This window comes from Orbicella faveolata, unplaced genomic scaffold (genome assembly GCF_042242905.1).
Source record: "Orbicella faveolata isolate gen_17 unplaced genomic scaffold, um_ofav_v1 contig_34, whole genome shotgun sequence".
Taxonomy (NCBI): domain Eukaryota; kingdom Metazoa; phylum Cnidaria; class Anthozoa; order Scleractinia; family Merulinidae; genus Orbicella; species Orbicella faveolata.
The window spans coordinates 6,053,949-6,066,012 of NW_028301563.1; the positions used below are offsets into that span (position 1 = coordinate 6,053,949).

Here is a 12,064-nt window from a genome sequence, read left to right on the forward strand (position 1 = left end):
CAGGTAATGTCGGAAGTGATTACGTCATAAGGTTAGCAACGGGAGCTCAGCAGCCAATTTGCAGGTCGATCAATTCTACTCTCCGTCTTAATTAGGAACATAGTTGTGGTTAAAATCAGCTCTCTACATATCCCTGTTTAAATGAACAAAATTGTCCCGTTTCAGTCAAGACGGGTGGTCAGAGGAAGGATGCCATGTTGTGAAATCGAAGAGCAGCTCAGTACAAACAGAATGCAGCTGTAATCATTTGACTCACTTCGCTGTTTTCTACTATTATCGTCCCAGTAACAGCCTAGAGGTAATGATAACTGTAGTCGACGTCTAAATCTTTCCTTCCGATGTCGCATGTCTTGTGGGACGTTAAAGAACGCATGACACTGTTCGAAAAGAGTAGGGGACGTAGAACCCGGTGTCATGGTCTATCTGACTTGTGCCGGTCATTGGTCTGGGGTGGGTAAGGTGAGATTATACATGGACTGAAGTGGCTGCAAAGTGCGCCTTCATATGCTGACGTCCGATCTCACCTCTCTGGTTCCTCCGCAAATCAGCCTCTGGCTGCAAGGGAGGAAATTGGCACCAACTATCTATCTATCTATCTATCTATCTATCTATCTATCTATCTATCTATCTCAATAAATTGAAGTGTGTTCAAATCTATGAGTTCGAAATGGAATTTTGAGTTCAAGTAGGAGATTGGAGTTTCAAGTAGAACTTTGAGTTGCATTAAGAGTATTTTTTTAAATTCCCTTATTGTTTATACCTCTATGCATATGGGTTATTGACCCAAGCGTGAGGTCAAGGTGACTGGATCTAGGTTCAGTTCTCTTTTGCGAGTTTAAAGTCGCAAAAAAGAGCGAGGCCAATATCCAGCCAACTTGACCGAACAACCTTGGTCAATAAAGGATTTATCATACAATAATTATGGCTTTCGGGGAAATTATTCCTGCGGAACACAGCGGGTAGTCACGAGCGGGCAAGACAGCGCCATCTTGCCCGCCTGGCCATGGGTAGCCAATCACCGCGCAGTATTTGGTTCATCTTGCCCGCTCACGAAGCGAGCCATTTAACAAAATCACCTTACCCATAGCCATTTCCAGACTAACCGGGTTGGCCATGACGATAAGGTTAAAACGATGCCATTGAGGCTGAAAATTATAACTTGACGTGCTCAAAAACGCAATTCGTGAACTGCAGTGCAGTCAAGTGAAATAATCAGTGTTAACGTTGTTTGTTTTCTGTCTCCTATGTCATTTATAAAGAGGTAACAAAGACAGATGAAAGGATCAGGAAAATCACTTGCATAGCCTTGAGTTTCTCTATCACTGGAATAATTCTCACGATAGTGTCTTATGTTTATTTCACGTAAGTAATAAAATCACCTAATTTCAGTATAGATTTTTTTTTCTATTTAAACACTTCTCACACAGTTTACAGAGCTTACACTACTTACAATGCTTACACAACAGTACTACACTATTAACATAACTTAAAAAGAGATGTACTACAAATATAAGACTGCACCACTTATATATTATGGTAGCAATAGACCAATTTCGATATATTAAAAACACTATGAACACAGTAGACCTCAGAACGAGGCTCTGGGGAATAAACCCCACAAACTCTGCATTTATTCCCCAGAGCCTCGTACTGAGGTCTATTAACAGCTACGAACAAGACTACGGCTGGCTTAAGGTTACAGTACACCTTCAGGTCGGCAATTTTCTTCAAATTTGGATTTTTCGATCAAAGTAGTGGTTGAAGAATAATCTCTAATTTCTGAAAAAAAAGTTTGAAAAAGACTAAATATTGGCGGAGAAATGGCGGTTTTACGTTTACGCCGGAAGTAAAAGTTTACCTCTTGATTGACAGCCCTATGGCGCGTAAGCAAGCAGCCGAGACGATTTTCGCGGAAAATACCTGTACGGATTTCACGATATTGACTCCTCAGTTGATCAGCATTGTCGTTCTGACTACCAAGCATTTTTGGTATTAGGTTTAATTCTATTAAGTTATAAGTAAACATAGACCACGTTAAAAACATGGACCAGTTCGAAAAAGCGAAAACAGCGAAGAACGAATGAAAGTAAATCAATGAGTGAAGAAGCGGAAGTTCGCCACGCGGATGAACTTAGCTATCGTATAAGGCGGGCAAAAAAATCGAGGTAAGAGAAAAGAAAGGTTCTGTAAAAGTTTAGGAACTTGACAGCAATAAGAGGGATGCTGATAGAGACTCCGATGAATCCGATATCGACGAATCGTTGGACTCATTGAGACCCATTGAAATATTATCCATGCACAGTTGACCACGCACAGTTGCTCCGCCGCACTTTCTTTTATTTGTTTTCATTGCCCAGCCACTCTAGCGTTGGTATCCTTTTTCGTCTTCCCCATTTTGCAAGAGTAATCAACTTCAAGAAAAACCGAGCTACAGCTCCACCTTCGGCGCCATGAGCGCATTGCGAAACAGAAGGGTTTTTTGGAGATTCGCGCAAAAATTTCACCAGGAGGTTAAAGGTGGTAAACTTTCCCTACACTGATTGGCTCAGTTATCTGAGAACCCAGTTGAGGGCGTTGGTGGGCGGAGTTTGTTTGCGACGCAGAAGATTTTTCTTAGCGCTGTTTTCTGGAATAAATTTTTTTTTCGAAGCAGACACTTAAAAGAGTTATAACTCAAAAGGAATTTGTTCAGTTGCCCTCAAATTTGGACAGTACCTAGTTTAACATGCAAGCTACAAACACGTGTCTGCGAATTATTTATTTCGAAATAGTTTTTCTTCGAGAGCGATTTGTGTACTATCACTCTATATTTTTTCAATCCTAATTGAAAATGTTCGCTAACTTTTTACTGCAATTGAATATGGCAAAACGCAGACACGTTTTTTAAGCGCTTTGGGCCCTGAAACCGAGGAAAAAATGAAATTGCGAAAAACAAAATTCGCCTTGACTTGTAGCTTTCGAAAAGTGATTCGGGTGCTCCATTTCGTGCCCGTGAAAAATTCGACAATTCATTTCATTTCAAAATTCTTAGTATAGTTTGATAGCCAGCTCTATAAGCTTTAATTTGATATAGAAGTTTAGGTATCTACCGCTTAAACTGCACGCGCTACATCGCTTGCTCGCGAGACACCCCTAAAGGTATACGGTAACCCTAAAGAAAAGAGTTACAATAAGAAAGAGTGAAAAGAAAAGGACTAAGCGGAGTGAAACTAAATTTTATAGATGCTGATAATGAAGTTTTGATTTTTGGTGAGACAGTTTTTCGACATTTTACTACATAGTTAAATAACTAATTACAGAAACAATTAACATTTTATTTTTATGAAATAAAGAGTGTAAACCCCTGGCGTAAGGCCCAAGTTGTCTCCAAGTCTTCAAGAAACGTTGGATTTACCTACCATTTTATTTCATTTCTTTTTTTAATATTATATTTTGTTCTTTCATTTAATATATGTTCTTTTACTATTTTTACCAGCGATGTTCATCAGCCTTACTCTCAAATAAGAATGAGTCTTCATGGATCTCTCGGAGCAGGACACGTAATCCTTCTTGTTGGAATTTATGCCACAGGAAACACGGTAAGGGGTTTTTCGAGACTTGCTGAATCTATTTGTTGTGGCTTTTGTACGGTGTTGCACAACAGGCAAAGACAAAGTTTGTATACGAGCCAAGTGGCCCATAAGGCCGGAGCTTATCCCGGTTTCTGTAGCATGACGCCACTAGATTGCACCTCAGAGGGTTCTTCAAGTCTGCTTTGGCCGCGCGGGTATTCTGCTGGGACACGCACGCTTAAGAGTTTCCAGTACCCCTTTTCAGACCCAACAGTTAATGTGGTAACCATGACTGGCCTAAAATTTAAATCCATTTCCAGCATTTAAACCTAATCAGAGCGGGCTTTCACTGATTTTTCACGATCTTGGGCGGGGATCCACCCTCTTCGGTAACTTAAAGAATATTTCAGGAATGATAATATGGTACGTCCAAAAGTATTTACAGCGATATCCAAGCAGACGCCAGCTTGGATTCCTGGATTTTCAAAAAACAAGGGGCAAAAACTATTGAAATAAGTGAAAACCAATTACGATGAACAAAAAATGTAAAAACAACTGCATTAATGTAAAATCAGGATAATAAAGACAAGAAAAAAAATTCCAGTGATAGAAACCGACGTTTCGGTGTATCTTGCGTCATTATCAAGGGTACATAATTAAAGATAAAAAGCGGTTTGTGAAGAGGCTAAGTTGACGCGAATTTGCATAAAAGAGTGCCAAGATAATTACATGAATAATTTAGTACGATGAGAGTCAGACTGCACATTCAATGCTGGTTTAGGATCTTGAATACACAGCATTTCATTGACAAGGCAGTCAAATTTGTTCGCGTGCTAAGAAATTGGTCGGAACAGCAGTGTTATGTTATTTGGAATAATGCTTGTAAATAGATGACGCCTTTTGACGTTGTCCCTCGACGCGCGTGTGAAGGTGGCCCTTTGTGTACCCGACATGATATGATACATGGTCATTTTGTTGTTGAAGTAAAGGTAGATTCCCTCGACGAGCGTCCAACAGAAAGCTGCCATTAGAAAATACTGCATACGGGGCCGCTACTGCAACACAAGCTCCCTGTAAAGAACCGAGGAAAATTAGTTACTGCTTAGCTGTTAGCTGCTCTAACAAGCTTTTGTACAGTAGATCACAAAGGCACGAACGACCCCAAGAAGAGAGCCCGTCGCGGAATTTAAATCCACCGCCGTTTTACCTTATGTCCAAGGAGTTTCGGAGTCTCTCCGCCGCTGCCTAGAACAACAAAGCATTCGCACTGTCTTCAAGTCCGACACGACTCTTCGGCCACACTTAGTGCGACCAAAGGACACCGTCAACCCGGCTAAACAAGATGGTGTTGTCTACAGGATTCCCTGTGAGTGCGGCAAAGTCTACATCGGGGAAACAGGGAGATCTATTTAGGAGAGGATCAAAGAACACGACAGGGATATACGACTCGCCCGTACCCAGACCTCCGCCGTTTCTGAACACAACCACGAGACCGGCCACTATCCTATCTGGAATGAGGCCAAGTTTATTGATCGAGATCCTCACTGGTACACGCGTAGGGTCAAGGAAACTATTCACAGAAGACTTCACCCTAATAATATCTGCTGGATGACTTCAGACAACAATCTGATCTGGATATTTGTTGCATTTGTGGCGATGATCGATGTTGTAAGTAAATCTTATCTCGGGTTTATCTTAAAAAGACTGTCTTCTGTCTTAGGTTTCTCATAATCAAATAACTTCAATTGCAATAAATCGATCGATCAAGTTTAAGATCAAGATAAAAAAAAAAAACACAATCGTTTGTAAGGCTTTGAGCTCAGTCAGAGCTCGCGTTCTATTGAAAGGCGAAGTAATATGTGTTTGTTCTCGGCCAAACAAATTTCTAGCTTTAAAAGGTAACTGTGCACCAGTAAAGTTGCTTTATTTACTTTTATTTTTTCTTTCGCAGCTGAAAGCTCCCAGTCTTAGCTTTCAATCTTATCAAGTATTATAAACTTTCTTTATCTTTAATACCAAGGTTAACATATCGATGCTCGTGCGAGTAATTAAGAAAACGACCACAATCCAACCAACAGAAGAGACCCACAGTCAGCAGATACGGTAATTAATAGTTTTCAACGAATACGAAAAGTTCGTCCCAGCTCTCGAGCAGAGGCGATCGATGATTGTACTAATAGCCTGCTTGTGTGTCTTTTTGATTTAACAGCCCCATTTATTAAAAGCAGCTTAGAGTACTGATAACGTTGTCTCCTTGCAGACTTGACATCAAGGCATGCACGGTGCTGATTCCTTTCCTGGGGGTCACGTGGTTGTTTGCTATCCTGTCGCCTCTGCACAAAGCTTTTGTTTACACTTTTACGATACTTTACTCCACTCAGGTAGGTTTCCCTAATCCTCATTTTAAAATTTATTATCATCACAGACTTTTAGGAATTTTTTTTACGATAAGAATGAGAAAATTCAGTTATATAAAGATTTTTTTCTATGGTTTACCTTATTATTATTATTACCTTATCATGCTATCTCTAGCTTATTATGATTATTTTGATCCTTTAATTACTTTCTTAATAGCTGTTTGTATCATATCGTGAGACAGGAAAGACCAGAAAATTAAAAAAAGTAAACATTCACCCAAAAAAGTCCAAGTGCCAAAAAACTGCCCTTTTATCCTTATGCAGATAAATATAGAGCTGACGACAAAATAATTTGATGTTCTATATAAAATTAATGCAACCGTTCCTTTCTCTAACAGGGATTCCTGATTTTTTTCTTTCACTGTGTGAGCAACATTCAGGTAAGAGTACCGACCTGTGAGCGGTCGATGAACTCCCTCGCCAGCATGTCGCAATGTTCGAGAAATAAAACTTTAAAATGTTGGGAATAGCTCTATCCCATTCGCTTAATTTCACCGGAAAGCATGTTAAGGAGCAGATATACTCATTGAGCTCAAGAGTTTCTCAAGTTCCACGTACAGTTTAATTTAAACGTACAGTTTAATTTAAGGGTGTGATAACAGGTTTAGGTTTAGGTTTTATGCTATGATACTTTGAAATATCTATCTTAAGTTGTTGTTTCATTGTAGGCTGTCTGGTGCCTTTACGCTTTAGCCTACATTAGGAAAAACCTTCAAGAAAAGACTTACTGCTCGCAGTTTTACTTGACTTTGTACTATTGTTTCATCCTCAGATTACAGAGCGTATCAGAGCAAGGGTCAACGTTTTCAGGATTGGTCCAAGCGTAAACGATGGAATCTCTCCTAACAAAACTCCAACAGTTTCGACATATACATAGACATAGTTAATTTTACTTGCTCGCACACTTAAATATCATGGTTACGATGCGTCCCATAGACTTGATAATTAAGCAGAGCCGTCCACACACGCACAAGCTAGTTTACAGGTGCGACAAGAAAACAACATAACAAGCTAAAATGTACATTTGGGAATTAATATCAAACTAAACTAAACATTAAAAAAAGAATAATAACAGTTTAATCGAAGTGATTTCGACATAGTGATGGCCTTTTATGCAAAGATAGAGAAATTGAACAAAGGTAGCGACTAAAAGTGGCAATCCATTTGTAAATCTTCAGCTGCTATAGTATATTTCAACCCTGAGGATACAGATAAGACTCTTGTAAAAGAAGGTTCTCCATTGGTAGTTTGTCCAACCGTAAGGCTATTCAGATAATAGCCTAGGTAAAAGTTCACAGCTGTTAACTTAACGTTTTGCCAACGGTTATTAAATTTAGTCATTTTCAATAGGAAATCTAACACATTCTAGGAACACTTTCAAGTTTCCTTAAACAAGACCCACTACGGCCAAGTCCATCGAAGAAGCCCGGGCAGTTTTGCAGGGTCTCTCGTTTTGTGCGTAGCCTGAATTTCACTTGTAACAAGAATCAGGTCAAAACAAAAATATTTACTTCTGCTTTAACAAATTAAAATAATGATAGTCGTTTTAGTTGTTGTTAGAGAGTTTCTAAAAATAAAATAATGGTCTGCGCTTTCGCTATCCGTATTTACCTTACCAAAATCGATCTTACTTTGAAAAGAAACCAACAGTGTTATAGCTATAATACCTGATTTTCTTCAGGATCAGTCACAAATCCAGATGTACTTTTAAAGTTGCGGACATACAGATCCCCGTCATTCCCCTGAGAATCCACGTAAAGCCTGGATACTTTGAGAACTTTTTGCGTGTGCAGATTTGGGATGCAATCTCATTTAATTTATATTGTAGACCTAAAAAATGCGGTATTTCGAAAATCCGCAGAAAATTTTGAGAGCAAGCCGTGAACGTGCAAAGTTTGTTTAAAATCTACGACTGTTAAACCTAACCAAAATCTATCTTACTTTGAAAAGAAACCAACAGTGTTATAGCTATAATACCTGATTTTCTTCAGGATCAGTCACAAATCCAGATGTACTTTTAAAGTTGCGGACATACAGATCCCCGTCATTCCCCTGAGAATCCACGTAAAGCCTGGATACTTTGAGAACTTTTTGCGTGTGCAGATTTGGGACGCAATCTCATTTAATTTATATTGTAGACCTAGAAAAAGCGGTATTTCGAAAATCCGCAGAAAATTTTGAGAGCAAGCCGTGAACGTGCAAAGTTTGTTTAAAATCTACGACTGTTAAACCTAACCAAAATCTATCTTACTTTGAAAAGAAACCAACAGTGTTATAGCTATAATACCTGATTTTCTTCAGGATCAGTCACAAATCCAGATGTACTTTTAAAGTTGCGGACATACAGATCCCCGTCATTCCCCTGAGAATCCACGTAAAGCCTGGATACTTTGAGAACTTTTTGCGTGTGCAGATTTGGGACGCAATCTCATTTAATTTATATTGTAGACCTAGAAAAAGCGGTATTTCGAAAATCCGCAGAAAATTTTGAGAGCAAGCCGTGAACGTGCAAAGTTTGTTTAAAATCTACGACTGTTAAACCTAACACAGCGGACAGCATTTCCTCATTGATCACGATCCATACCGCCTGCGCGTAATTCATGAACACGGTCGATTTTATTACGACTTTTTTCTATCCTACTCGTCTTTGTTGGACAAAAGATTTTCCGTATCCGTGCAATGCTGTCTAGTAAACGGTTTCTTTTACGTCATCGACGGATTGAATAGCAAATGTCGTCACAACGGTGGAAAAATACGTCAATCATCTGTCATGCAAGTTGAGCTTATTTAAAAGATGATGCTTAACGTCCTCTTCCAACACAACCATCTTTCGCACAGCCATCTATATGGAAAAAGCAAATTGTCAATGTATGTCGGTGGTGTTTGAAAAAGCATTGGAATCAGAATTGTTACCTTACCTCCGTTTGGTTAATTTCGTAGCAGTGAAGCACGCACAAGGACCATCAAAAACAATTTCAGACTGATGGCGGTCAGAACTCTCTTAGTAATCGTCTTCTTTTGTAAGTATAAACTTCATCTTCTGTTGCTGACAATAGTGTTACTTATATACGAAACCCACAACATTCGTTTATCTGAATTGGTCTCAGTTTTGTTTGGATGTTTTGGTTGTCATAAGTTCTACAACCCTGAACAAAATGCGATGAAGCCTTCAGTTTACACCAGACGGTTTTATATTATTCGGCTATCGACTCATTTCTGCGCAATTAATTTTTTTGTATTCCCTTAAGTTAAAAAAAAAAACAATGGTTTCAGTAAAAAAAGAAAAAAAGCTTTTAGAGTCTTTTAAGTTTGAGTTCAGCTTTAATTTTTTTTTTCATGAAAATATAAAGCGTTTTATGAAGTTGGTTTGTGTTCAGGCGCTCACAAGTAATTTACATGAAAGTTAGCTTTAATAAGATGCAAACACAATTTATAAAAAATAATTATGCACAACTCCAACTTCGCAGCAATTATGATGTAAGCGTTAAACGGAGTGAAGCTCAATCGGCATAATATAGTGTTTATGGTGATTCTGGTTACATTCAGGCTATAGGAGTGTTTCTTCATGAATTTCCTGCCATTAAACACTTAATAAGCGGAAGTTATAAGGGAGATGTGTTATTGCAGGTGGTTTTTCTAACTACATTGTCTAGCTCGTCCTATTCCCTCTGAATATTTGAATTCTTAACATTTATGAAGCTCAGGTGGTTTTCCGCCAGACTGAATTGTTTGGTGCCTGAAGAATAATGTGTATAGACATGTAAATGAAAAGCTACCTACAGTCATGATCACCGTTATCACGGTTAATTTTACGTTATCGACATATGTCAATGTTTTTATATCTTCATAGTCAGTCGGAAACATTTCTGTTGGCTGGATTCAAGTTGTAATTATAATGAATGTAAAATACGATGAGGAGACCTATCTCCACGTTAATTAACTTTTTCCATTGACTTAAAGCTTTGTGAAAAAGTTAAATCTAAAATCGTTAAATGATCGCCAGATATATAGAAGAAGGGCTGTTTTCCAGAAAAGGTGTTATAATTCTGTTTAAACAATGGGCTCCCTGTAGATTTCTCAAGGATAACTTCATAAGGGGACTTCAATTACAAATTAACAGATCTGCATACAATAGTTTGTTTACATCGAAAGAGTGTTGCTGCTCGCAAGGTAGTTGCTCGATGGATTCAGTTAAGTTAAGCATCAGTAATTTTTTAGTTATAATCTGAAAGAGTTGCTGTAGGCTCGTTGAACTTGGACAGAACCGTTCTGTCCAAGCTTTCATCTAGGTGACCTAGATCAAAGCAAGAAGGAGAAACTCACAGCCAGCGACAAGACTTGTGCTTCGACCATGCAACCTCCAAAAAAAGTTGAAAGTATTGTACTCCATCAAAAGCTGATCCTACTCATGGCTTATTTTGGATCGCCGTTTGATTGATATTGGTTGCTTCCCTAGCAGGTTATTTTAAAAATTTCCCCACATTTTTTTTCTTTCGCTGGCTAGCGCTTTGTTTCTTTTCTGTTTGCCTTGTCAGAAGACTTTCCTTGGATCCCAATATTTCCCAGTAATGACAACTAATCTGGTTGTGAAATGATATCCCCCGCGAATTTCAATGGGCTATTTTTAATTACTTGGGATAACCGTTTCAAGCTTCTGTTTCATCGGTCTACTGCATGACCATGTAAACAACCTCTGATAAGATGTGATAACCTTGCAAAACCTTAGAGACCAATCGAAAACTCGCTTTATTTTTTCGCGGATTCCCTTCCTTGAAGCGGATTAATAGAGGACTACGTGGACGTAGATGAGCCAAAATTTTACGAAACGCGGCTACAATGTTCCTCGATTATCATTACGTCAAAGCGCTTTTTTGATAATTCAAATACTACTTCTTTTAGGGCTTCTCGTCTGACGAAGATCGACAAAAATTCTATTTGTTATTTCCTCAGTAACCAATAGGAATATCGAGAAAGCCTGAACACAATATTAAAGTCCGTGATCTGCTAAATGACAGGTGAAGTTTGCGTACATGAAGGCAGCTAAGTCAGTTCAGGAAACATTGTCAGTTTTACATTTGAAGGCTTAGGGGCGCTAACTAAAAGAAGAGATCTTTAAGATATTAATTATCATTTTATTAGCTTTACGGTGCAAAATAAAGTTTATGTATATATGAATACCTTTTCGTGGTTTTGTTAAAAGCGATGCTGGTACGAAATATGTTTTTCAAGACACCTCTGTATGTCAACAGTAAGCTTATTTCAATAATTCTATTCTTATCCCAATATCTCACTATTTCGAGCAAAAACCTAATATTCTGATCACTTTTTTGAAGTATCGAATCAGAAAAGGTTATTTATTTCAAGGTTTTAAAATTAAGCCTGCCCCTGTGATGTCTGTCATGTTGTAAAATTTAAACTCGACGAAATTAAGAACACAAAGTTAAATCGTAAAGAGTCTTTGTGGGTCAGAGCTGGTCCAGCGTGTTCTATTGGTGGTTTAAACTGTCACGAGATAAATAAATTAAGTCAAGAATCTTGGATATGATAGATGATTGATATATACACAAACCTCGCCGAGATTTAGATCGATGCGGTTTTTCAGTCGCGCGATATTTGGAGAAGTGTTTTACCCATATATATATGTATATATATATATATATATATATATAGAGAGAGAGAGAGAGAGAGAGAGAGAGAGAGAGAGAGAGAGAGAGAGAGAGAGAGAGAGAAGGAGCTTTGTATAGTGACGCCATGTCGGTGCCGCTCTGAGAGGCACTAACTAAAAATTGATGAAACTAAAACTTTCCATGGATTGGTAATTTTCAATTTTGGAAAATGATGACGTCACATGAAAACTGGTAATTATTACATCCATCATTTATTACGGAAGAAGCCTCTATCGACCAGCCCGCGACCAATTTTTCTGCTTTTTAACTCGTATAATGACGATATAGGTATAGGTGGAAGACGGCACATCTTCCTTCCTTCCGTCCTTCCGTTCTTCGATTCCTTTTAACGTTTTCTACATCCGCTGACCAGTAAATAAAGCGGTTGCCGTCGCTTGCGCCCAAGTCGGAAAAGATTTATTCACTAAGC

The 12,064-nt window shown here is 38.5% G+C and overlaps 2 protein-coding genes across 2 annotated transcripts in view; both read left to right on the plus strand.

Annotated features, from left to right (window-relative positions):
* Positions 1-4,441: 4,441 nt before the first annotated feature.
* Positions 4,442-7,578, plus strand: LOC110055785 (adhesion G protein-coupled receptor D1-like). Its single transcript, XM_089272221.1, has 6 exons — positions 4,442-4,540; positions 4,965-5,219; positions 5,572-5,654; positions 5,812-5,932; positions 6,307-6,348; positions 6,741-7,578. Exons 1-6 carry the CDS (start codon positions 4,442-4,444, stop codon positions 6,843-6,845), a joined length of 705 nt encoding a protein of 234 aa, XP_089128347.1. The 3' UTR covers positions 6,846-7,578.
* Positions 7,579-8,658: 1,080 nt separating this feature from the next.
* Positions 8,659-12,064, plus strand: part of LOC110055800 (adhesion G protein-coupled receptor L4-like) — a 40,188-nt gene continuing 36,782 nt past the window's right edge. The window contains exon 1 of the mRNA XM_089272129.1: positions 8,659-8,988. Coding sequence (XP_089128255.1) covers positions 8,952-8,988 — 37 coding nt within the window. The 5' untranslated portion in view covers positions 8,659-8,951. The remainder of the gene's footprint in view (positions 8,989-12,064) is intronic.